General features: G+C 41.3%; 1 protein-coding gene across 1 annotated transcript in view; it reads left to right on the top strand.

The window, feature by feature from the left end:
• The window catches only part of LOC139380356 (ectodysplasin A receptor), a 47,500-nt gene that overhangs the window by 9,266 nt on the left and 14,231 nt on the right, over positions 1–24,003 (top strand). Inside the window, exons 2-4 of the mRNA XM_071122972.1 lie at positions 5,690–5,754; positions 17,422–17,544; positions 23,358–23,539. Coding sequence (XP_070979073.1) covers positions 5,704–5,754; positions 17,422–17,544; positions 23,358–23,539 — 356 coding nt within the window. The 5' untranslated portion in view covers positions 5,690–5,703. The remainder of the gene's footprint in view (positions 1–5,689; positions 5,755–17,421; positions 17,545–23,357; positions 23,540–24,003) is intronic.

The raw sequence follows: 24,003 nt of genomic DNA, 5'->3' as shown, positions 1-24,003 counted from the left end.
GTGTGTGTGTGTGTGTGTGTGTGTGTGTGTGTGTGTGTGTGTGTGTGTGTGTGTGTGTGTGTGTGTGTAATACCTGAGTTAGGGTGACACCCGGACCCCTATAGCAGACTAGCTAAACACGTTCTTTCTTTATGGATCATCTGATACAATAACAGCTCCATGAATATAACTATTACACACGCTGCATGGTGCTACATACAGTACACCAACACTGCAGTACACACCAACACTACAGTACACCAACTCTACAGTACACCAACACTGCAGTACACACCAACTCTACAGTACACCAACTCTACAGTACACCAACACTGCAGTACACACCAACTCTACAGTACACCAACTCTACAGTACACCAACACTACAGTACACACCAACTCTACAGTACACCAACAATACAGTACACCAACACTACAATACACCAACACTGCAGTACACACCAACTCTACAGTACACCAACACTACAGTACACCAACACTACAGTACACACACATTCTACAGTACACCAACACTACAGTACACGCACACTCTACAGTACACCAACACTACAGTACACCAACACTACACCAACTCTACAGTACACCAACACTACAGTACACACCAACACTACAGTACACACCAACACTACAGAACACCAACACTACACCAACTCTACAGTACACCAACACTACAGTACACACCAACACTACAGTATACACCAACACTACAGAACACCAACACTACAGTACACACCAACACTACAGTAAACTACAGTACACCAACAATGCAGTACACACCAACACTACAGTGCACTACAGTACACCAACAATGCAGTACACACCAACACTACAGTACACTACAGTACACCAACACTACAGTACACACCAACAATACAGTACGCTACAGTACACCAACACTACAGTACACCAACACTACAGTACACACCAACACTACAGTACACCAACACTACAGTACACCGACACTACAGTACACCAACTCTACAGTACACACCAACACTACAGTACACACTAACACTACAGTACACCAACACTACAGTACACACCAACACTACAGTACACCAACTCTACAGTACACCAACTCTACAGTACACCAACACTACAGTACACACCAGACTGCAGTACACCAACACTACAGTACACACCAACAGTACACCAACACTACAGTACACACCAACAGTACACCAACACTACAGTACACACCAACACTACAGTACACCAACACTCCAGTACACCAACACTACAGTACACACCAACAGTACACCAACACTGCAGTACACACCAACACTACAGTACACACCAACCCTACAGTATACACCAACACTACAGTACACACCGACACTACAGTACACCAACACTACAGTACACCAACACTACAGTACACACCAACAGTACACCAACACTGCAGTACACACCAACAATACAGTACACCAACACTACAGTACCCCAAAACTACAGTACACCAACAATTCAGTACACTAACACTGCAGTACACACCAACACTACAGTACACACCAACCCTACAGTATACACCAACACTACAGTACACACCGACACTACAGTACACCAACACTACAGTACACCAACACTACAGTACACCAACACTACAGTACACACCAACAGTACACCAACACTGCAGTACACACCAACAATAGAGTACACCAACACTACAGTACCCCAAAACTACAGTACACCAACAATTCAGTACACTAACACTGCAGTACACACCAACACTACAGTACACACCAACCCTACAGTATACACCAACACTACAGTACACACCGACACTACAGTACACGAACACTACAGTACACGAACACTACAGTACACCAACACTACAGTACACACCAACACTACAGTACACTACAATACACCAACACTGCAGTACACACCAACTCTACAGTACACCAACACTACAGTACACCAACACTACAGTACACACACATTCTACAGTACACCAACACTACAGTACACGCACACACTACAGTACACCAACACTACAGTACACCAACACTACACCAACTCTACAGTACACCAACACTACAGTACACACCAACACTACAGTACACACCAACACTACAGAACACCAACACTACACCAACTCTACAGTACACCAACACTACAGTACACACCAACACTACAGTATACACCAACACTACAGAACACCAACACTACAGTACACACCAACACTACAGTAAACTACAGTACACCAACAATGCAGTACACACCAACACTACAGTGCACTACAGTACACCAACAATGCAGTACACACCAACACTACAGTACACTACAGTACACCAACACTACAGTACACACCAACAATACAGTACGCTACAGTACACCAACACTACAGTACACCAACACTACAGTACACACCAACACTACAGTACACCAACACTACAGTACACCGACACTACAGTACACCAACTCTACAGTACACACCAACACTACAGTACACACCAACACTACAGTACACCAACACTACAGTACACACCAACACTACAGTACACCAACTCTACAGTACACCAACTCTACAGTACACCAACACTACAGTACACACCAGACTGCAGTACACCAACACTACAGTACACACCAACAGTACACCAACACTACAGTACACACCAACAGTACACCAACACTACAGTACACACCAACACTACAGTACACCAACACTCCAGTACACCAACACTACAGTACACACCAACAGTACACCAACACTGCAGTACACACCAACACTACAGTACACACCAACCCTACAGTATACACCAACACTACAGTACACACCGACACTACAGTACACCAACACTACAGTACACCAACACTACAGTACACACCAACAGTACACCAACACTGCAGTACACACCAACAATACAGTACACCAACACTACAGTACCCCAAAACTACAGTACACCAACAATTCAGTACACTAACACTGCAGTACACACCAACACTACAGTACACACCAACCCTACAGTATACACCAACACTACAGTACACACCGACACTACAGTACACCAACACTACAGTACACCAACACTACAGTACACACCAACAGTACACCAACACTGCAGTACACACCAACAATAGAGTACACCAACACTACAGTACCCCAAAACTACAGTACACCAACAATTCAGTACACTAACACTGCAGTACACACCAACACTACAGTACACACCAACCCTACAGTATACACCAACACTACAGTACACACCGACACTACAGTACACGAACACTACAGTACACCAACACTACAGTACACCAACACTACAGTACACACCAACACTACAGTACACCACAGTACACCAGCATTGCAGTACAGACCAACACTATAGTACACCAACAATGCAGTACACACCAACACTACAGTATACACCAACAATACAGTACACTACAGTACACCAACACTACAGTACACACCAACAATACAGTACGCCAACAATACAATACAGTACACTACAGTACACCAACACTACTGTACACCCCTACAATACAGTACACTACAGTACACACCAACACTACAGTACACTACAGTACACCAACACTACAGCCTCCTAATGTCTGTGAAACCACAGTGAAAAGCCTGTCACTTCTCTCTCTCTCAATTCCGTCTCTCTCTTTCAACCTGTTTTTTCTTGCATATGCTGCAATTATCTGTTAGAGACTCCATGAGAAATTTACTTTATAACAATAATTACAGTATGTGTGTGACACAACCTCTCCAATGCAGAGACTGTGTGTCATAGTTACTATTCAAATACATATTCGCAGTGAATATAATTACCCCTATAGACAGGCAGACAGCCTTAGATTGCTGTGAGCTATGAGTCTGAGACAGAATGTCTTACATGTGAATTTTCCCATCCGATCCTGGGTTTGTCTAATTAACTTTTTGTTCTGTGTGTTTGTGTAAGAGAGTGATCTACACTTCCGTTGTACTACATTTACATTTTAGTCATTTAATATACGCTCTTATCCTGAGCTAATGTCTTGCTCAAGGGCACATTGACAGGATTTTCACCTAATTGGCTCAGGGATTCAAACCAGCGACCTTTCGGTGACTGGCCAAACGCTCTTAACAGCTAGACTACTTGCCTCCCATGCCACTAGGGAGGGAGGGACACACTGAGACACTGACTGATTAGTGGATCATTCTCTTTGGCTGGTGTGGCTCACTTAACACTCTGAATAAGGTACATTCTGAATACGATTGCACGTGCAACGCCAAAAGGCCCGATTTATGACGTTTGTTGTGCAACCATAGTGAATGTGAATAAGCCCAGTGGTCTGTCAGAAAGTTAGCTCTGTTTATGTGTATGCATGCTATGGTTTATGACGGAGGTAAACAGGCAGGTAAACAAGGCAACAGCTCAGTCCTCCTTCTGACTGCAGGGCTGCAGGATTTACTGCCTGCCTGCACACCCACTCTTCAGTACGCCAGCACACACACATGTATGCACAAACACACACACAGCCTCTGAAGGAAAGAGAGAGAGCACACTAGCTGTGGTGGGAGCAATTAGGCTGCAGTAAAAGTCTGTGTTTGTTTACATCCAATAATACAACTCCGTTAAAGGTTGCAGTGGGTCATTAATGTGGTGTGTCAGAAAACCTGCACTCTCACAGAATGAGACAGGACTGGATCTGTTTATAAAAGCACTTTAAACTGCACAAATAAACAAACCTGTAACTAAGAATGTCCCTAATGACACAGAGTTTCCCTGAGCCTGGACAGTGTTGAAACTGATCTGAGATCCTGTGTGTTTATTGACCTGCTGTTAATGTCTCTGTTTAACTCCGCTTTACATAGTTGGTGTTTCTGGGGGAAAAGACTCTCTCTCACCAAGGCATCGCCTTCCAATAACACTGACGACATTATTTATACTTTATTGGCACACACGCACACATCCTTTATTAAGAGAAACACGAGCTCACTGTTATTGTAGCGCTTGGAGTGGGCCAATAAAAATCAGTCTCCTGTAGGTAAGGGCTGAGCCTGGCAAACATACACACACAGATGGACACAATACACACATAGGAACGCACACAACCACACACACACACACACGTAGTGTTGCTATAAACAATTAAATCCTTTACATTGACATTATTCCTTAAATTCATGAACAAAAAGGGATAAATCATGTTTGAAGTTTGGTCACATTTTTGTTTTATATGTTCTTCAATGTACCTGTGAATGCTTGTATACCTCAGTAAGTACAGATCGGAGAGAGAGAGTGTGTTTCCCTGTGACATACAGTGCCTGTATAAGTGTGGTGAATATGTGCTGGCAGAGGACTTAAAGGGGTTTCTAGATATGTGACAGTAACTAAAACAAAAGCAAATAGCACAGTCCCCCTAATGACTGTTTACCCATAATACATCTGTGTCAGAGGTTTAACAGGCTGATCCTCTCCTCCTCTGCCAGGCTGCTCTCAACCATTCACACACTCCCTCTCTCTCTCCTCGGTGACCGGGCTTTAATAGAGGAATTGTTAATGATCTCATCACATCAGCAGGGCAGAGGAATAATAACCTGAAGTAGAGAGCAGTATCACACACACACTCAATGGAGTATAACCCACACGCACTATGAGACATGGTAGGGGTATGAGGCATGGGTTTCAAAATGCATGTACTATACATCTGACTCTCTTTCTCTCTGGCTCTCTCTCTTCCTTTCTCTTTCTCAGGGGAAGGTGTGAAGATGTTACAGAAAGGAAGTCAGAAAGAGTCTCTCTTCCTCTGTTTGTTATTGGTGAGTATCTCTTAAATTACTCTTCCAATTCCTGTCTCTCTCCTCCTCCCCCTCCTCTCCTCATCCTCGCCCATCTTCAGCAATGAAACAAACTGAGGATAAAGACAACAGTGTAACAGATACACAGACACACTGGCAGAGGTACAGCCAGACTTTAGCAGGTCTTTGCCAGAGGTTGTGAAACATCAAAGGTTTCTCAGTGGAGCTCTAAGAGAGTAGTTATAATCTGGTCTGATTCGCTCCTCTCTTCCTCTGATGTTGAAACCTGTTGGTTGTGCATATGTGTGTTAGTGAGCATGCGTATCTGTGTTGGCTGTATTCCTAGGAGTTTAACTTCCCTCAGAGCTCAGTTAATGATCCCCACTAAAGCCACTCCTGGCGGGGAGGGACAGGGACAGGGACAGGGACAGGGACAGGGACAGGGACAGGGAAAGGGAAAGGGACAGGGACAGGGAAAGGGACAGGGAAAGGGACAGGGAGAGGGGAAAAGGGAAAGGGAGAGAGGGAGATATCTGCAACACCAATAATGCTCACTGTTGCCCCTAGAGGCTGGTTTTGAACGCATCTCCCAATGTGCTGGGTCCTGGGTACCTGGAAGGACATCGAATTTCGCACTGGATCTTGAGCGACTTGGTTGGAATAACTACTGTCACATGTTGGGGTTTGAGTGGTTGCCCATTGGTATCCCACATCCTTTCATTCTCACTAGCCACACGCTCCCTCCTCCTACCTTTTTCTCCTGACGCTTCCTACTCCTCCTCCCATCTCCTCTTACTCCTCCCACCTCTTCCCTTGATCTTCTTTCTTCCATCTCCTCCTTATCCCAACTAATCCTTCTTCCTCCCTCCTCCCCCTTCTACCTCCTCCCATCTCCTATTCCTCCTCCCATCTCCTCTTCCTCCTCCTCCTCTTGTTTCTACAACTTGATGGGAGTCCACCTGTGGTTAATTAAATTGCTTGGATATTATTTGGAAAAGCACACACCTAAGGTCCCACATTTGACAGTGCATGTCAGAGCAAAAACCAAGCCACGAGGTTGAAGGAATTGTCCGTAGAGCTCTGAGACAGGATTGTGTCGAGGCACAGACCTGGGGAAGGGTACCAAAGCATTTCTGCAGCTTTGAAGGTCCCCAGGAACACAGCGGCCTCCTTCATTCTTAAATGGAAGAAGTTTGGAACCACCAAGACTCTTCCTAGAGCTGGCTGCCCGGCCAACTGAGCAATCGGGGGAGAAGGGCCTTTGTCAGGGAGGTGACCACGAACAGATGGTCACTCTGACAGAGCTCCAGAGTTCCTCTGTGGAGATGGGAGAAACTTCCAGAAGGACAACCATCTCTGTAGCACTATACCAATCAGTCCTTTATGGTAGAGTGGCCAGATGGAAGCCACTCTTCAGTAAAAGGCACATGACAGCCCGCTTTGAGTTTGCCAAAAGGCCAGAATTTTCTCTATCTCTTTAGATATCATACTCTGCTTCCACAGGGTATTCCACTGATTTTAAAACTCGGTCCTCCAGAAAGAGGAGAGCAATTAGCAACACTTATGCAGTTCTTCGTGATATCTTTCAAAATAGACACGTTAAAAAGGATTACCTACACATACTGAGCTCATGTTATAGACAGAAGCGTGCTACATAACAGACCAATCCGAAACCATCTCTCGACGTGTCCATTATCACAGCCAATCATGGCTAGTGGGAAGGTTCCTGTTTTTTTCCGTGGCTAAACCAACTAGGCTCGTAATTTAACAATTTTATTCCTATTTAGAGATGGCATACAAGTTTGCATTTTGATTAAAAAAAATATATGTTTATGTTTAAATGCCTTTCCTGTAAGGTAGTCATGCGCGACGCGACCTATGCCTGAAACGAGTAACAGTTAAAGATTTTTTTTTAATTCAAAGAGTATTATTATATTATTTATCAATTGACTATGACTTTTCAAATCACCCAGCAGTGCTATTTGCAGAGTTAGCGCCAAGAAAACGTTAAAATGTTCTGCCATTCCTGAACCTGCGACCAAAAACAAGCTACATATGGGCAGTACAAAAACAAGTGATTGATTGATTTGATTGACTCTGTCTTTTCGCAGTAAATTCTGCAGGGATGGTTGTATCCCCCATATATACAGTGGGGAGAACAAGTATTTGATACACTGCCGATTTTGCAGGTTTTCCTACTTACAAAGCATGTAGAGGTCTGTAATTCTTATCATAGGTACACTTCAACTGTGAGAGACGGAATCTAAAACAAAAATCCAGAAAATCACACTGTATGATTTTTAAGTAATTTCAATAGGCGAACAGCAAGTGACAACCTAGCTAATACTTACTCACAAAGATTCCTAAATCATTGCTAAGAATAATGAAAATGAATGCAGTTTCTACTGGTCATTGTTTTCAGACTGGTTGTATTGATGCTAGCTAGGTACCAAGCTAAATCTAGCAACCCCAGAAGTTGCAGTCGAACAAATTATGCTATATTACCAATGCAGCATTGTAACACATCGTTCGTGGCCAGTGTTTGCAGACTTTTTTGTACAGCTTTGGCAGCTTTGTATCTTTTTTGAACACGCAAAGACCCAAATGGCGTTCCATAGTATGTATGTCGTGAAGCTAATAGCAATGACGCTATTACTGTGTAACTCCGGTAGGGCAACGTCTGAAAAATAGCGCACTTGGTAGTGTGTACCGGTGCTAGGCCAGTCGGCGATAGCCAATACCAGAAAATGGTTGATTGTCAAGGGCAATGAATTCCATTATCTTGGTGTTAATGGATTTCGCCTTTGAGTTGTCTCGCTGAAATGTTTATACTCTTTCAAATGACTGCTCAACTTGTTGACTGCTCGATCCACACAGCAGACATTGTGGGCTAGGTTAGGAATGCTGTGTTGCACGTGTAGCGCAAAAGTTTACGTGGCATCATTACGTCATGTACCTACGTTATATAGGTATGCATGTCATCTTTGACATCGGTTTTGCACATCAGCGTTAAACTAGACATCGGGCCGATACAGATGTTGGCATTTTTAGCTAATATCTTCGATTCCGATATGTTCACCGATATATTGTTCTTCCCTAATTATAACATTGTTCATTGACCTGTCAATTCTTTCATGTTAGGCATTTACATTAGCTAGAAAGCGGGAACATATAGCAATACTCCATCAGATTTGTGAGTTGAAACATGTTTGAATCTTTGCCATTCTTGGTGTCTTCACATATTTCGACATAAAACATTAATGTTCTTACATTTATGTCAGTGTAATGATTTTACAGATGAGGCTGAGAAGACGATGGAAATGCCCTGTAGGTGTGCTGCCTATATAAGTTGGCTTCTCCAGGTCCTACGACAAGGGTGCAATTACGGTCTGCAATCCGGGGCATTTCTGCATGTGCAGGAACCCCTCTTTATACTACGTTTTTAAGTTAGGACAGGCGGGAGGTGGGGCTGCTCCAGTAGAATAGGTGGGGTTAATGCACATTAATGTTGGATGCCAGCTGCCGATAAACCCCACAGAAGAAGGGACGGGCAACAATGGTAGCTAGCTAGCCGTACACCGGTAGACACCATACACCGTACCCTCCCTCACACACTGTTTTCCCACAGTTCTGTTAACAACGGCGTGGGCAGGTGTTCTGCAGGCAGGGGTGAAGGACATTGTGTGCTAGCTCAGTCAGCTTGTCCTAAGGAGGACTCTGGTACACAGCAGGTGGGAGGCTGGGGCGACAAGCTAGCTACCACACAGTGTCTCTCACTAGCAAGCTAGCTAGTACACAGTGTCGCCCTAGCCTCACACCTGCTGTGTACCAGAGTCCTCCTTAGGACAAGCTGACTGAGCTAGCACACAATGTCCTTCACCCCTGCCTATCTAGCACTGTTTTCCCATGGTTCTGTTAACGGCGGTGAGGGTCGGTGTTTGGCAGGCAGGAGTGAAGGACATTCAGAAAGTACTTTTATTTTCCTTTTGACCCACATTCAAAACTGTCACACAAACATGAAGATGCTAAAGGTATTTGGTATTTTATTGGTATTTTATTAGGATCCCCATTAGCTGTTGTGATAGAAGCAGCTACTCTTCCTGGGGTCCACACAAAACATGAAACATGACATAATACAGAATATTAATAGACAAGAACAGCTCAAGGACAGAACTACGTCAATTTTAAAATGGCACATGTAGCCTACATATCAATACATACACACCAACTATCTATCTAGGGGAGGCGTTCATATAGGAACCAATGGGGTCTCTGAGTCACAACTATGAATGTCCCTGAAGTAGATCTGAGGTTCAAATAGAGCTACACACACACAGTAGTCAGAGGTTTTAGAGGAACCATTGTTATATTTTCAAGTACATTTTCAGCAATGGTTCCTAAAAGGAAATTATATTTTATCGACAACATTTCAAAGAAATGAACAACAATAATATTCAATCAATGAAAAATATTATATCTATAAACGGGGATATTCAACTCTTAACATACGAGGTCTGGAGCCTGCTGGTTTTCAGTTCTACATGATAATTAATTGCACCCACCTGGTGTCCCAGCTCTAAATCAGTCCCTAATTAGAGGGGAACAATGAAAAAAACACAGTGGAACTGGCTTCAAGGTCCAGAGTTGAATTTCAGGGATCTAGATAATAAAAAATATGAATAAATAATATTGCAAAAGGATCTAATGAAATGTCAATATAAACAAACAAATTGTCTGTTAAACACCCACAGCAGTCCACGCATCCACTTTTTTGATCTGAAAATCAATGTCCAGAGCTTACCAATGATGTTTAACAACAATGTAAGTCAATAAGTCATCGTTTTAGTCAAGGTTTGATATATTTGGCCTTGAAGTGACAAACCTGAGAGCTAGTATTCTCTCTGTTTCTATGACATTTGGAATCCGAAAAAGTTTCACTGGAATTATCAAATGGCAAGAGTCAGACAAACTTCAAATCATGTCAACAGCTTGTGTAGGCACAGTTTAGCTGAGACTCATCTCTTGACAGGTAGGCTAGGAGTCTATTTCTAGAATAAATATTTTTACCTAAGGTTAGCATGCTAGCTAGTTACACTGACAGCTGTCAGTCAGTGCCCTATTTGTTGGTACACTGAACAAAATATAAACGTAACATGTAATGTGTAAATGTGAAGTGTAAATAAAAAGATCAAATCAAATCAAATCAAATGGATAAATAAAAAGATCCCAGAAATGTTCCATACGCACAAATCAAATAAAGTACTGACCTCACCTTCTGGATGATAGCAGGATTAACAGACAGTGGCTCGGGTGGTTGTTGTCCTTGATTCTCTTTTTGGTCTTCCTGTAACATCTGGTGTTGTAGGTGTCCTGAAGGACAGGTAGTTTGCTCTCGGTGATGCGTTGGGCAGACAGCACTACCCTCTGAAGAGCCTTGCGGTTGTGGGCAGTGCAGTTGCCATACCAGGCTGTGATACAGCCCAACAGGATGCTCTCAATTGTTTATCTGTAAAAGTTTGTGAGGGTTTAGGTGCCAAGCCACATTTCTTCAGCCTCCTGAGGTTGACGATGCGCCACCTGTGTTCAACCGTTTGTTGTTTCCTATTTTCACCAACTGGGAGCGGCCCGTCAGGAAGTCCAGGACCTAGATCCACAGAGCAGGGGTTCAGACCCAGGGTCCCGAGCTTAATGATGGGCTTGGAGGGTACTATGGAGTTGAATGCTAGGGTATCAAGTAAGGTAGAGGTGATATGATCCTTGACTAGCCTCTCAAAGCACTTCATGATGACAGAAGTGAGTGCTACGGGGCAATATTAATTTAGTTCAGTTATCTTTGCTTTCTTGGGTACAGGAACAATGGTGGACACCTTGAAGCAAATAGGTACAGCAGACTGGGATAGGGAGAGATTGAAATATGTCCATAAACACTCCAGCCAGCTGGTCTGCGCATGCTCTGAGAACGCGGCTAGGGATGCCGGTAGCCTTGCGAGGGTTAACACGCTTAAATGTCTTACTCACGTCGGCCATGGAGAAGGACAGCTCAAGCTTAGTTCTCTAAAATGTTGTGCACAAATTTAGTTTAGTTTATTTTTATTTTTACAGGGACAGTGCACATTAATCAAAGTTTCAGTAAAAGTGCGGGTTTTAGCCAGCCGGCTAATTTTCAACCGCAGTCCCTGGGCAGGTTATTAAAAACAATTACAATATAGACAATAGCAGCATAGAACAAGCAAGACATAGCAACATAGGATAAGCAAGACATAGCATACAGAGCAACATAGGACAAGCAAGTTGTAGCATACAGACAGAGCAACATAAAACAAAAAGCAGCAAGACAAAATTCATAAAAGCAACAAAGTGTTTCCACACCTCACAAGCTACAGACAACAGACAACATGGAAAGCGGCAACACACAGCTAGGGACCATGTTCACAAATCTGATTGACCTTTAGCCATGTCTTCAAGCATTTTGTGAAAGTGTGATATGTGGTGCAGTTATGTGTGTCTGATGGCAGTGTATTCCAGACATGGGAAGCTCTCACAGAGAATTCAGATTTACTAAAGGTGCTTTTCCTTAGGGGAACTATACAGTCACCTCTCATGGCAGACCTTGTGGATCTGCTGCCATATGTCTGGGTTTTCTGTTTAACAAAAATATTGAGTGGAGGGGGAGCCAGACCATTAAAGATCTTGAATACAAGACATGCGTCGGTGTATTGCACAAGATTTTCCCAACTCAAGAGCTCATGCTTTCTAAGAATGTGACAATGATGATGGCTATTGGGCTTCCTATCAAGCACTTTGAGAGCCTGTTTGTAGACAGACTGAATAGGTTTTAATGTTGTACAGCAAGCTTGGGCCCAACTAGTCAAGCAGTATGTTAAGTGGGGGAGTATCATAGTTTCGAAGTACAGTTTTGCTACCTCTGTATAAATCGGAAATTTCGTATAAATCGGAAATTAGCTAGGTTGAATTTGGTTATTTGAATTACTTTTTTCACATGCTTTTTAAAAGAGAGGTTGGAATCAAGTATGATGCCAAGGTACTTAAAATCGGATACCACCTGGAGCTTCTCCCCTGACACATAGACATCTGGCTCAGTAGCATCTGTTGCCCTCTTTGTGAAGAACATGCAAACAGTTTTTTTCACATTGAGATGCAAACACGAGTCACTGAGCCACTTTGTAACCTGGACCATTACAGTAGTGAGTTCTTGTGCAGCTTGTTGTTTGCTCTTTGCATGCACATATATCACTGTATCATCTGCATACATTTGAACTTCAGACCCAGTACAGACAGAAGGCAGATCATTAATGTACAGGCTGAACAGGAGGGGCCCCAGTATTGACCCTTGGGGCACGCCCACATCATAGCTACGAGTGGGCGACAGCTTATTGCTCACTCTGACACACTGAGTTCTGCCTTCAAGGTATGATTTCATCCATCTCAAGGCATCAGGGGAAAAGTTGAACTTGGACAATTTTGTGATGAGAATCTCATGGTTAACAGTATCAAAAGCCTTCCTTAGGTCCAGAAACACAGCCCCCACAACACCCCCTTTGTCCATCAACACCCCCTTTGTCCATCTTGTTTACATCCCTGTTAGTGAGTATTTCTCCTTTGACAAGATAATTCATTCACCTGACAGGTGTGGCATATCAAGAAGCTGATTCAAAAACATGGTCATTAAACAGGTGCACCTTGTGCTGGGGACAATAAAAGGCCACTCTAGAATGTGAAGTTTTACAACATAATGCCACAGATGTCTCAAGTTTTGAGGGAGCGTGCAATTGGCATGCAGATTGCAGGAATGTCCACCAGAGCTGCTGCAAGATAATTTAATGTTAATTTCACTACCATTAGCTGCCTCCAATGTCATTGTAGTGAATTTGGCTGTATGTCCAACTGGCCTCACAACCGCAGACATATGGCGTCGTGTTGCTGATGTCAACGTTGTGAACAGAGTGCCCCATGGTGGCGGTGGGGTTATGGTATGGGCAGACATAAGCTATGGACAATGAACACAATTGCATTTTATTGATCGAAATTTGAATGCACAGAAATACCGTGACAAAATCCTGAGACCCATTGTGAGGCCCATTTCTTTTAAGGTATCTATGACAAAAATAAGCATATCTGTATTCCCAGTCATGTGAAATTCATGGATTAGTTAAATAAAGGTTAAATTAGAAATGCAAAAATTAGGGCCTAATTTAATTATTTCAGTTGACTGATTTCCTCATATGAACTGTAATTCAGTAAAATCATTAAAATTGGTGCATGTTGCATTTATCTTTTTGTTCAGTATATTTCTCAGCTACAAGTGGAAATCACTACAATGTTCTCATCCCCAATGAATGAAAATCCCTGCTCTGCCAACCTGGTCTCAAAGCATTTTGTATCATTCTGTACGTAAATCATCGATACTCATTTTGAATGATATGCTAAGTTTCTTATGGTATTTATTACTTTGGGGATGTCCATCACCCATTTCGTATGAAATGTTACGAATTATAATTCTGATGATATATTATGGATTTGTATAAATTATGATATGTTACGAATTCTAACTAGATGGCTAGGTGGCTAACTAGCTAACGTTAGCTAGGCTAGGGGTTAGGTTTAAAGTTAGGGTTAAGTTTAGGAGTTAGGTTAAAGGGTTAAGGTTAGGGGAAGGTTTAGCTAACATCACAAGAGGTTGGTGGCCCCTTAATTTGGGAGGATGGGGAACTTGGGACATGATGATAGCACAATTCCGTTGGCATACAGTCCTGTTCAAATTCTTCTCACAGATGTTTTTAGAAGATAGACAATGTTCGAAGAGCTCAAGCAAGCATTTTTCACAGATCATATACTTGGGCATCTCTTGCCCTGGTAAAGGAAGAAGTTAATTAATTTCACTTGTATTTCAAGTTTGCCATTCAAAAATCAATATGATTGCATGTTGATTATAACTAGTCTACTAACTTATTTCTGTACAGTGGAATCTTCCAGGGTTATAAAAGTTGGATGGTAAGATGGGTCAGTCAATGTGTTTATTGTAGTCATTACGGACAGGACTATACAGTATCGCTATATTTTTACCATGGCAAAAAATAAAACACGAAGCATATTTCTGTATGTAAAATATTCTCTGCTATAGAATAGAAAATAAATAAATATGACTCTGGATGACAACATAATAATGTTTGTTTCTAACGTTAGGGTTGTTTTCCTTAAGAAATGAAATCTACTTCGTGTTTTCTTTCCTTGCCACACTACTAACGAGTATTGTGGTAGTGGTATCGTCCTGGCCCAAGCAGTCATGGTCATAAAATGCAAGGCAAGATGTCAGGAAGAGAAAATTGAGACAATCAGCATCCCATTCAGTTCACATATTTTGTAGCTAGTTTTTGTACAATGCATAGCTACACCCAGAGACATAAATGCATAATATGTATCTGTAACGTTATAACCATATCAGTAGAATGTAGGCTAATTCTTTGGGGGTGGTCACAAAATGTACCATAGCCTACCGATACCTTCTAGATAGCCTACTTAAGAAGAAGTTTGGAATGGATAAACCAATATAGCAATAACAGAGGCAGACAGACACGTTCACTTTTTTTTTTACTAAACACATGGATATTTAACACAGAATAAAGGCATTAACATCTTTTGTGGGAATATATTTAAGTCAATTTTGTTTACATTTGTTTTGTTAATTTCACACTTATGTAAAACAACAAATAATCTAATTGAAAGCAACGATAATGAAATGGCATGTTGCTGCACACAGATACCATTCATATAATTACATTTTAAGATTTATTTAACAAGGTTAATTACTTTTTCACCTTTATTTAAACAGGTGTGTGTCATTGAGATGAACATGTAATAAAAATATTTAGATTTTTTTTCTCTCGATAAAACTGTCTCTCGATAAACGACAGGGCTAGCTAAAAACACTGCTCTTGTTTAAGGAAAGAATATTCCAGTCAGGGGCGCCATCCCCACATTCTAAAATAGCATTTTTGTCCCCCCCAGTTTTATCATTGGAATGTGATACAAAACGAGGCAACGGTGTGCTTGTGTGTGGACACATCCGAGCATTCGGGTAGACTGTTTGGAGTGGTTTTTTTTTATTATACAAATAAAAATGATGACTTCTAAAACCAAAGTTGCACCACTGTCTAGTCATAATGAGCTCTTTGGTTGCCATCATAAGCTGCTCATGTGAAGTTTCCTCAAGCATCTTCATTCATGCAATTTATGTTTATCAATTTATGCAATCAATTCAAACTATTTATGTTTGAGATCACTTGTTGTGTACTGTTTTAACTTGCAAGATTTTACAATATCATGGAAAGAACAAATATAGTTTAATGAAACCTTTTGTGTTTGTAGCCGGCATGCAGTGAAAATCACCCCTGTTGTTTATTTCTGTAGGCTATAGGTTGCTTGCATGATATTAACTGGTTTGCTTCGTTTTAACGAGGAAAAAACAACAACTATTGAGTAGGTTATTCTTACATTTTAATCTCAATTAGACCATCTGGTTAATAAAGGTGAAATACCTGGTTAAATAATAAATAATGAACCTGATTTAAATAAAAATAAAGGTTAAATTGGTCTTTGCATTCAGCAAACCTATAGGCATATGATCTTTCATGATCAAACATATGATGTTTTTGCCTTCGTTGCTTTTGTAGAGCAGTGTAAAATTAACTCTGACCCCAAAAATGCCATTCTAATGAGAACAAGTTTAACAGCCTATAATTAAATACTTATTATTTGAATCAGGTCACCTGATTATCACCTGGCTATCACAGCGCGCAGGCAGCCTCCATTCGCGCACACACACCCATGGTGTCCCAAGCTGGGAAGAGGAGACACATTAATGAACAATAAAGTTGCGCAAGCAAGACTTGTGTGAATAATGTGATAAATGTGACTTCATAGCCTTGAATATAATGACCAACAAATAGAAAGACACATGTTTTAAAATCAACAGGACAAAAAAAATAAAAAATCCTGAAGTTGTTCGTCTGACTTCCTGCTCCAGCCCGCAGCATGAAAAAAGACGACATGATGAACCCGTGATAACTGAGACATGAAAAACACAAGGCAGAGGCAATTCTAGCAGACATATGTTTTCATTTATTCCAGCATTCACGTGTTCACACGTGCGTTCACACATTGACACGTTCAACAAGGCATGTGAACGTGTCAATGCACTTGTAAACGTGTCAACGCATGTGTGAAGATTGAAGGCCACGTTAATGGTTCAAAATCAAATGAAATGTAGAGTTTACCGTGAAATGCTTAGTTAGAAGCCCTTTCCTAACAATGCAGTTAAAAAAGTAAGAAAATTAACAAATAGATAAAAATAAAATAGTAACACAATAAAATAACAATAGTGAAGCTATATACAGGTTATATACAAGCAGTACCCATACTGAGTCACTACTGAGGTATGAGGTAGTTGGGTTCCCAAGGGGATTAGTATATTCTCTTTGAATTTAATTAGAATGACCTGTAGTAAATACAATCTTAGCAGAATCAAGTGTATCTAGAATCCTGTAGTAAGTTGAAAATAGAACAAAAAATATAATCTTAATTTATAACCAAGGACCTGAATAAAGCACACATTATGACTCTTTGTACGCTTTTATCTTTTAACCCCCCCCCCCCCCCCCTCTCTTTTAGGTGTCCTGTCCTCCCTTTCTCAGGTCAGAGTACAGTAGTTGTGGAGAGTTTGAGTTCTACAACCAGACCCTCAGTAGCTGCCAGCCCTGCCCACCATGCCAACCTGGACAGGAGCCCCACATGGTGAGACACACAAGCACACACACAAACTAAAGAAACAAATAAAAAAAAGAGCACACCTACACACACACACCCACCCACACACACACATGTCCTGAGATGTAATGACTTGAGTGTAATGAGTAGATAATGTAGCATGTCAGGTGCATGTGAACCCTGACCGCTGCTACCTGCCTCCCAGCCCTACTCCCAGCCCTCCCAGCCCTACTCTCATTATTTATTTTAGACAGGTCTAAAATAGCATACTCTGAGTTGTCCATATGTGTCACGACTTCTGCCGAAGTCGATGCCTCTCCTTGTTCGGGCGGTCGACGTTGCCGGTCTTCTAGCCATCGCCCATCCATTTTTCATTTTCCTCTTGTCTTGTTTTCCCACACACCTGGTTCTCATTTCCCTCATTATGTGTTGTGTATTTAACCCTCTGTTTCCCCCATGTCTTTGTGTGGTGTTGTTTATTCTGTTTCATGTGATGCACACGTTAGTCTGTTGCACTGGGTTATGTTAACCCGTATTGTTATTTCGTGTCCACTTTGCCGTGTGCTTTTGGTTTGCCTAAAGAAAAGGCTCCGCTGGCTACCCAATATCTTCTCTCCTGCACCTGACTCCCTTACAGCCATTTACGCATACCGGACAATATGTTAGGCCCTGATATGGCTATGCCTAGTTCATTTAGCGGACAAGGTTTGCTTAGAATTCTGTGGCATACATTTGTATTATTTAACAGTATGACGAATACAATTGAACATAGCTGAATAAAATAAAAATGATATTTTCTCCAAACAGTTTCCAAGGAAGTGTGCACATGTGGTTATTCTGTGTTGAGCAGTTAGCAAAGAAACAGGTCCTCCTATATGCTTAATTTAGAGATATTTATACTTTAGTTGTGATACAAATGTTGGGCTATATGTTTAGATTTTTTATATTTTCTAAGGCTGCATGATGCGACTCTAATGATGATTTAAAAAAGTTGCAAGAAAGGCATGAGCTCTGATTTTGTTTCTTGTCCAGGCTGCGCACACTTCATCAGTCTCTCATTCACAATTTGACTAGCACTTGATAAAATTCTCACCAGGCCTCGAATTTCCCAGCGGCATCCCCTCCTCGTGTGGCCGTAATGCCCCCTAAAAAAATCCATGCCCTTTGTGCCCTTGGGCTGAATATAATAATTAATAATGTATAATTAATGTAATGTTGTCTTTACACATACTAAATAATATATGTGTGGAATTAATTTTGATTTAGAATGGACCATTACCATGCCCCTGTCTTGGAACAGGGGCATGGGGAACAAATACATGTGATCTATACACTTAAATAGCGAATGGAGAACACTTTTTCCGTGTTTAATATTCATGCCAGCCATGTAGGCTATACTCCTGTTGTAAAGTGAAGTAATGTGCTTAATATTAGGAAAGTTGAGAAATAAATATAGTAGGCCTAGCCTATAGAAAGCTGATGGGATCCTCTTTTTAATAGAGGCCATGAAAACGATTGTTTTTTCTCACGCAATGGCATAGCCTATAGAAATGTTGAGCAACATGAGCTCATGGGCTCTCATGAAGTGTTTGATTAGATTTTTATAAAACATTTGCATTGATGTCAGGGTGATTAGAGGGACAATAGCGTGCTGAGTACCAGGCAGTTATAAAGTTTGGTAGGCTACTAATGACCATCAGCAGCATCAGAGCTTGGAGAAGCCTAGTTACCATGACATGTCACCATTACCGTAACAGCCCTACTCTTTATCTGTCTGCTCAGACCACCCAGGAAGTTTACCTGACTCACTGGTATACACAAAGGTACACCTCCCACATCAAAGAGTTACCAGCTAAATCCCAGAATGCATGCTCAGATTCAGAAAGGGGAATGAACAATTTTCACGGTTTGTCATTCCATTTGGATTTTTCCCAAATATTGAATCCCCTTTGGTAGGATGTAGTAGCCTGTCAGTAGCCATTAGTCATCAGCCCCCGTCCAAAATAAACAGAGCCTCACTGGGCCTTAATAAGGAGACACACCTCACACACACACCTCACACACACACCTCACACACACACCTCACACACACCTCACACACACACACACACACACACACACACACACACACACACACACACACACACACACACACACACACACACACACACACACACACACACACACACACACACACACACACACAACAAAAGGAGCCCTGCTTTTCTCTTCCTCTGTAAATCTACAGTCACAGACATAGCTAACTGTTTAAATAGTCAGTTCTTTAAACTTGTAAAGTTCAATTGTAGTTATTCAACTCTCCTGTACAATTACAGAAAATGTCAATATCTGCTTATGATTGCAGATTTAGGTAAGAATTTACGAAACAGAGCAGCAACATTGTCATGTGTACGTCCAGCTCTCCCTCTCCAGCACTTCACTTCGCCAGATTATTACGCACACCTGCCACCATCTTTACATGCTGACCAAACAGCACGCACGTGTGCGTCTGCATGCGCCATTGCGCCCAAATTGATTTTGTTCACGCACACCAGACGCGATCAGGACAATTATATTAATTTGGGGACAGGTCAAAACCATTAAACATTTATGGCAATTAGCTAACAATGAGGAGATGGGAGAGGCAGGACCTGCAGCGCGCTGAGCGTCACAAATAGAACTAAGTTCTATTTTAGCGCCTGGCAATGCAGACGCTTACTGGAGCGAGCAGTGTGGGTGCAATGATTGAATAACATGTATGTGTACATTTATTTTGCAATGCTCTTGCACTCGATGCGAGCGGTGTGGTCAGCATGTAATAAGAAAAATAAGCCTGAAGGAAGTAGGAGAGATGATGAGAAACAAATTCGGTTTACCGTTATATCTGTGGATTAATTGTCAGAGTAGAGGATCTTGTGCATTTCTGGTAAAAAAGCAACCCAATGTTAATATCCAAGTAAAAATGAGCTAGCAACAGCTAGCTAGCTAGCTACATTTCCATAAATGTTTAATACTTTTTGACCTGTCCCCAAATTAATATAATTGGTTCAGAGTTTGTTTGATATTTCAATCCGCATGTCCTGATCATGTCTGGTGTGGGTGAACAAAATAACTTTTGGTTTGGTCAGCATGTTACGCGCACCTGTGCCTCATGAGATTCACCTGGACTCCACACCTTCCTGATTACCTTCCCTATATCTGTCACTCCCCTTGGTTCTTTCCTCAGGCGTTATTGTTTAAGTTTCATGTCTGTATGCTATTCGGGTTTCTTGTTTGTTCCATGTTTTATTCATTATTACATTTGCACTTCCTGTACTTGCTTCCCGTCTCCCAGCATACACGTTACTAACATTACTAACTTGGCATTTAGCTCATTTTTTTCATATGGGATCAGTAGTAATAGCAGTGTTGGGAAAGCTACTTAAAAAATATTGTTTACCAATCCACCATTTCACACTGGAAGAAGTTAGGCTCTACTAAAGAGAGGTGTCCGGTCAACGGGGCAGTTGTAAATCATTCAGCGCCTTGTGTCACAATCACTGATTTTAGAGAAACAACAAATGTCGGTACATATAAGTGTCATATATCGGCTGAAAGCTTAAACTCTTGTTAATATAACTGCACTGTCCAATTTACAGTAGCTATTACTGCGAAAAAATGCCATGCTATTGTTTGAGGAGAGTTCCTAACAACAAAACACTTTTCACCCCGATAGTTTTGATAAATTCACCTCTGAAGGTCAAATGTGTACTTAAATCAGAGAAAGATTTCAGAATGTATCATCCAAATGGTCCCAGATATAACATGAAGTGTCAATTTGTTAGATAAAATCATTGTTCATATCCTTAAAAGGTCCATATAGCATGCACGATCAATTTTGTATTTCCACTCGTTTAATTTGCAGAGAAAGGAATCTGTGAAAATTTAACCCTAAACGTTGTTACAACCAGTCAAATCACGTTCGTATTTATTCCTCAGAGATCCTAGAACGTAACCAGACTTCACTATATAATTAGGGGTGTCGTATATCCTATAGGACCCCAAATTTGATCAGAGAGCGACGCCTTCGTGGCACGCCGATGACACGGGCGATCTTGACTTGATCGATTGTATCTTGGTCAAATAAGCACCAATCGGGGTCAAACAAAACTAGCTAGATAGCCAATAAGCTGGGCTTAAACCCTGTATCTGTCGCAAAATGTAGCTGCTAACCTTGTGCGACAGCAAGACTTTTCCTTTTGGACAAAAAATTATAAGAATATTCAGAGTTATGAAGTTATGAAAACTGGGTATTTTGCAAATGTTGAACTTATATATATATGTGGCTACTAATACTGGAAAAGCTAAGTCAAAGTCCAAGTATACAGATTTGACAATATTCTTGCAGAAAAATGTAATGTGAATGTAAACGTCTCCTTCACGATTTTCCCAAATGTACCTGGGTGACTTCACACTAAATGTTACGTAGTTTGCTCATACTTCAAGTTATCCGTCTGAAATTTTGCACTTACACTGCTGCCATCTTGTGGACACCATCGGAATTACAACCAGAGTGGCTAGATGTGGGACCTTTCTGTTGCATTTCAAAGATGGTGTTAGAATCTTCTTTTTAAATAATGTTTTTTTTTTCTTTGAAATTCTCTTCTACCAGATCTATTGTGTTATATTCTCTTACATTTAATTCACATTTCCACAAACGTCAAAGTGTTTCCTTTCAAATGGTACCAAGAATGTGCATATCCTTGCTTCAGAGCCTGAGCTACAGGCAGTTACATTTGGGTATGTCATTTTAGGCGAAAATTGAAAAAAAGGGGGCTATCCCTAAGAAGTTTTAAGAAAAATATAGTTTACCTAACTGAAGTTACTTAGAAAAAGTAGTTCACTACTTCGTGTTAAATTATCGTATCGACAAATTGCAACAACAGATCACTCTGGAGTCAGCTTTTAACAGAATGTGTAATTTAGCCTATTAATTAAACACAAAAACAATGTTTCAAGTATGAATTATGCAGGTCTGATGACAAAAAAGGAAGGAAGTTGTCTACTTCACCCATATTTTGTTTTGCTAAAAAAGTAGCGTGTAGTTCCAGTAGTTAGTGTAGCTAACTAGTTCCCCCACATACACATGAAACAGCACTCTACCACATAGATCTGATGTGATCTGAAACAGCAGATGGTTTTAATGCAGTGATACACGCTGGTTTTCAATGACCATGGAGACAGGACAAAAATGCTTCTATTGGAGAAGGTTTATATGAACCAACAGAAGTAAAGTCAACCAGGAGATCTAAAGCTGGGCTGATCCACCCTGACAGAATCCTACTGATAAATTAATCCAGCTTTTATCAGAGGATCAAAGTGGATATATTGGACAAGCCAATAAAGTAGGAAGTCGGAATATAGTGTTTCTGAAGTCTGTAGGACAAGTAGCAGCTTGGCTTCAGTTTGGAGCTTCAACTGTTTTAATAAAGACAGATCAAACAATGGTCTGCCTGTCAGACTATGCAGGGTATTGGTTGTTGTCACAACTCCCCACTGTGAGAAGTGAGTATGTCTGGGACTGTTTATGATGACCTCCCACTTTATTCCATACTAGAACATCAATTTCCTCTTTGTCGCCACATGTAGTGCAGTACAAACACACACACACACACACACACACACACACACACACACACACACACACACACACACACACACAAACACACACACACACACACACACACACACACACACACACACTAGACAAACTACACCAACACCCCGAATGAAAATGTTAAGAACGACTCATGTCCTGTTCTTGTAACCAATCACATTTTATTGCCTGTTTGATGTTGCAGAACTGTGGCTATGGGATTAAGGATGAGGACTTTGTGTGTGTGTCGTGTCCGCCGGGGAAGTACTCAAAGGGGAAGTATGAGATCTGCAGGAGACATAAGGACTGTGAAGGTCTGTACCGTGCTACAGTACTCAAACCTGGGACACCAGACAATGATGCAGACTGTGGACCCTGCTTACCTGGGTATGTACACACACACACACACACACACACACACACACACACACACACACACACACACACACACACACACACACACACACACACACACACACAAGACAACACACACACACACACACACACACACAAGACAACACACACACACACAAACACATACACACACACACATAAGACAACACACACACATTTGAAGACACACAGGCATGAAAATGTACACACATACATTACCGTTCAAAAGTTTGAGTCACTTAAACATGTCCTTGTTTTTTAAAGAAAAGCACATTTTTGCCCATTAAAGTAACATCAAATTGATCAGAAATACAGTGTAGACATTGTTAATGTTGTAAATGACTATTGTAGCTGGAAATTGCAGATTTTGTATAGAACATCTACATAAGCATACAGAAGCCCATTATGAGCAACCATCACTCCTGTGTTCCAATGCCACGTTGTGTTAGCTAATCCGA

This window comes from Oncorhynchus clarkii, chromosome 22, assembly GCF_045791955.1.
Source record: "Oncorhynchus clarkii lewisi isolate Uvic-CL-2024 chromosome 22, UVic_Ocla_1.0, whole genome shotgun sequence".
Classification (NCBI taxonomy): Eukaryota; Metazoa; Chordata; class Actinopteri; order Salmoniformes; family Salmonidae; genus Oncorhynchus; species Oncorhynchus clarkii.
This window is presented reverse-complemented; position numbering and strand designations above follow the sequence as displayed.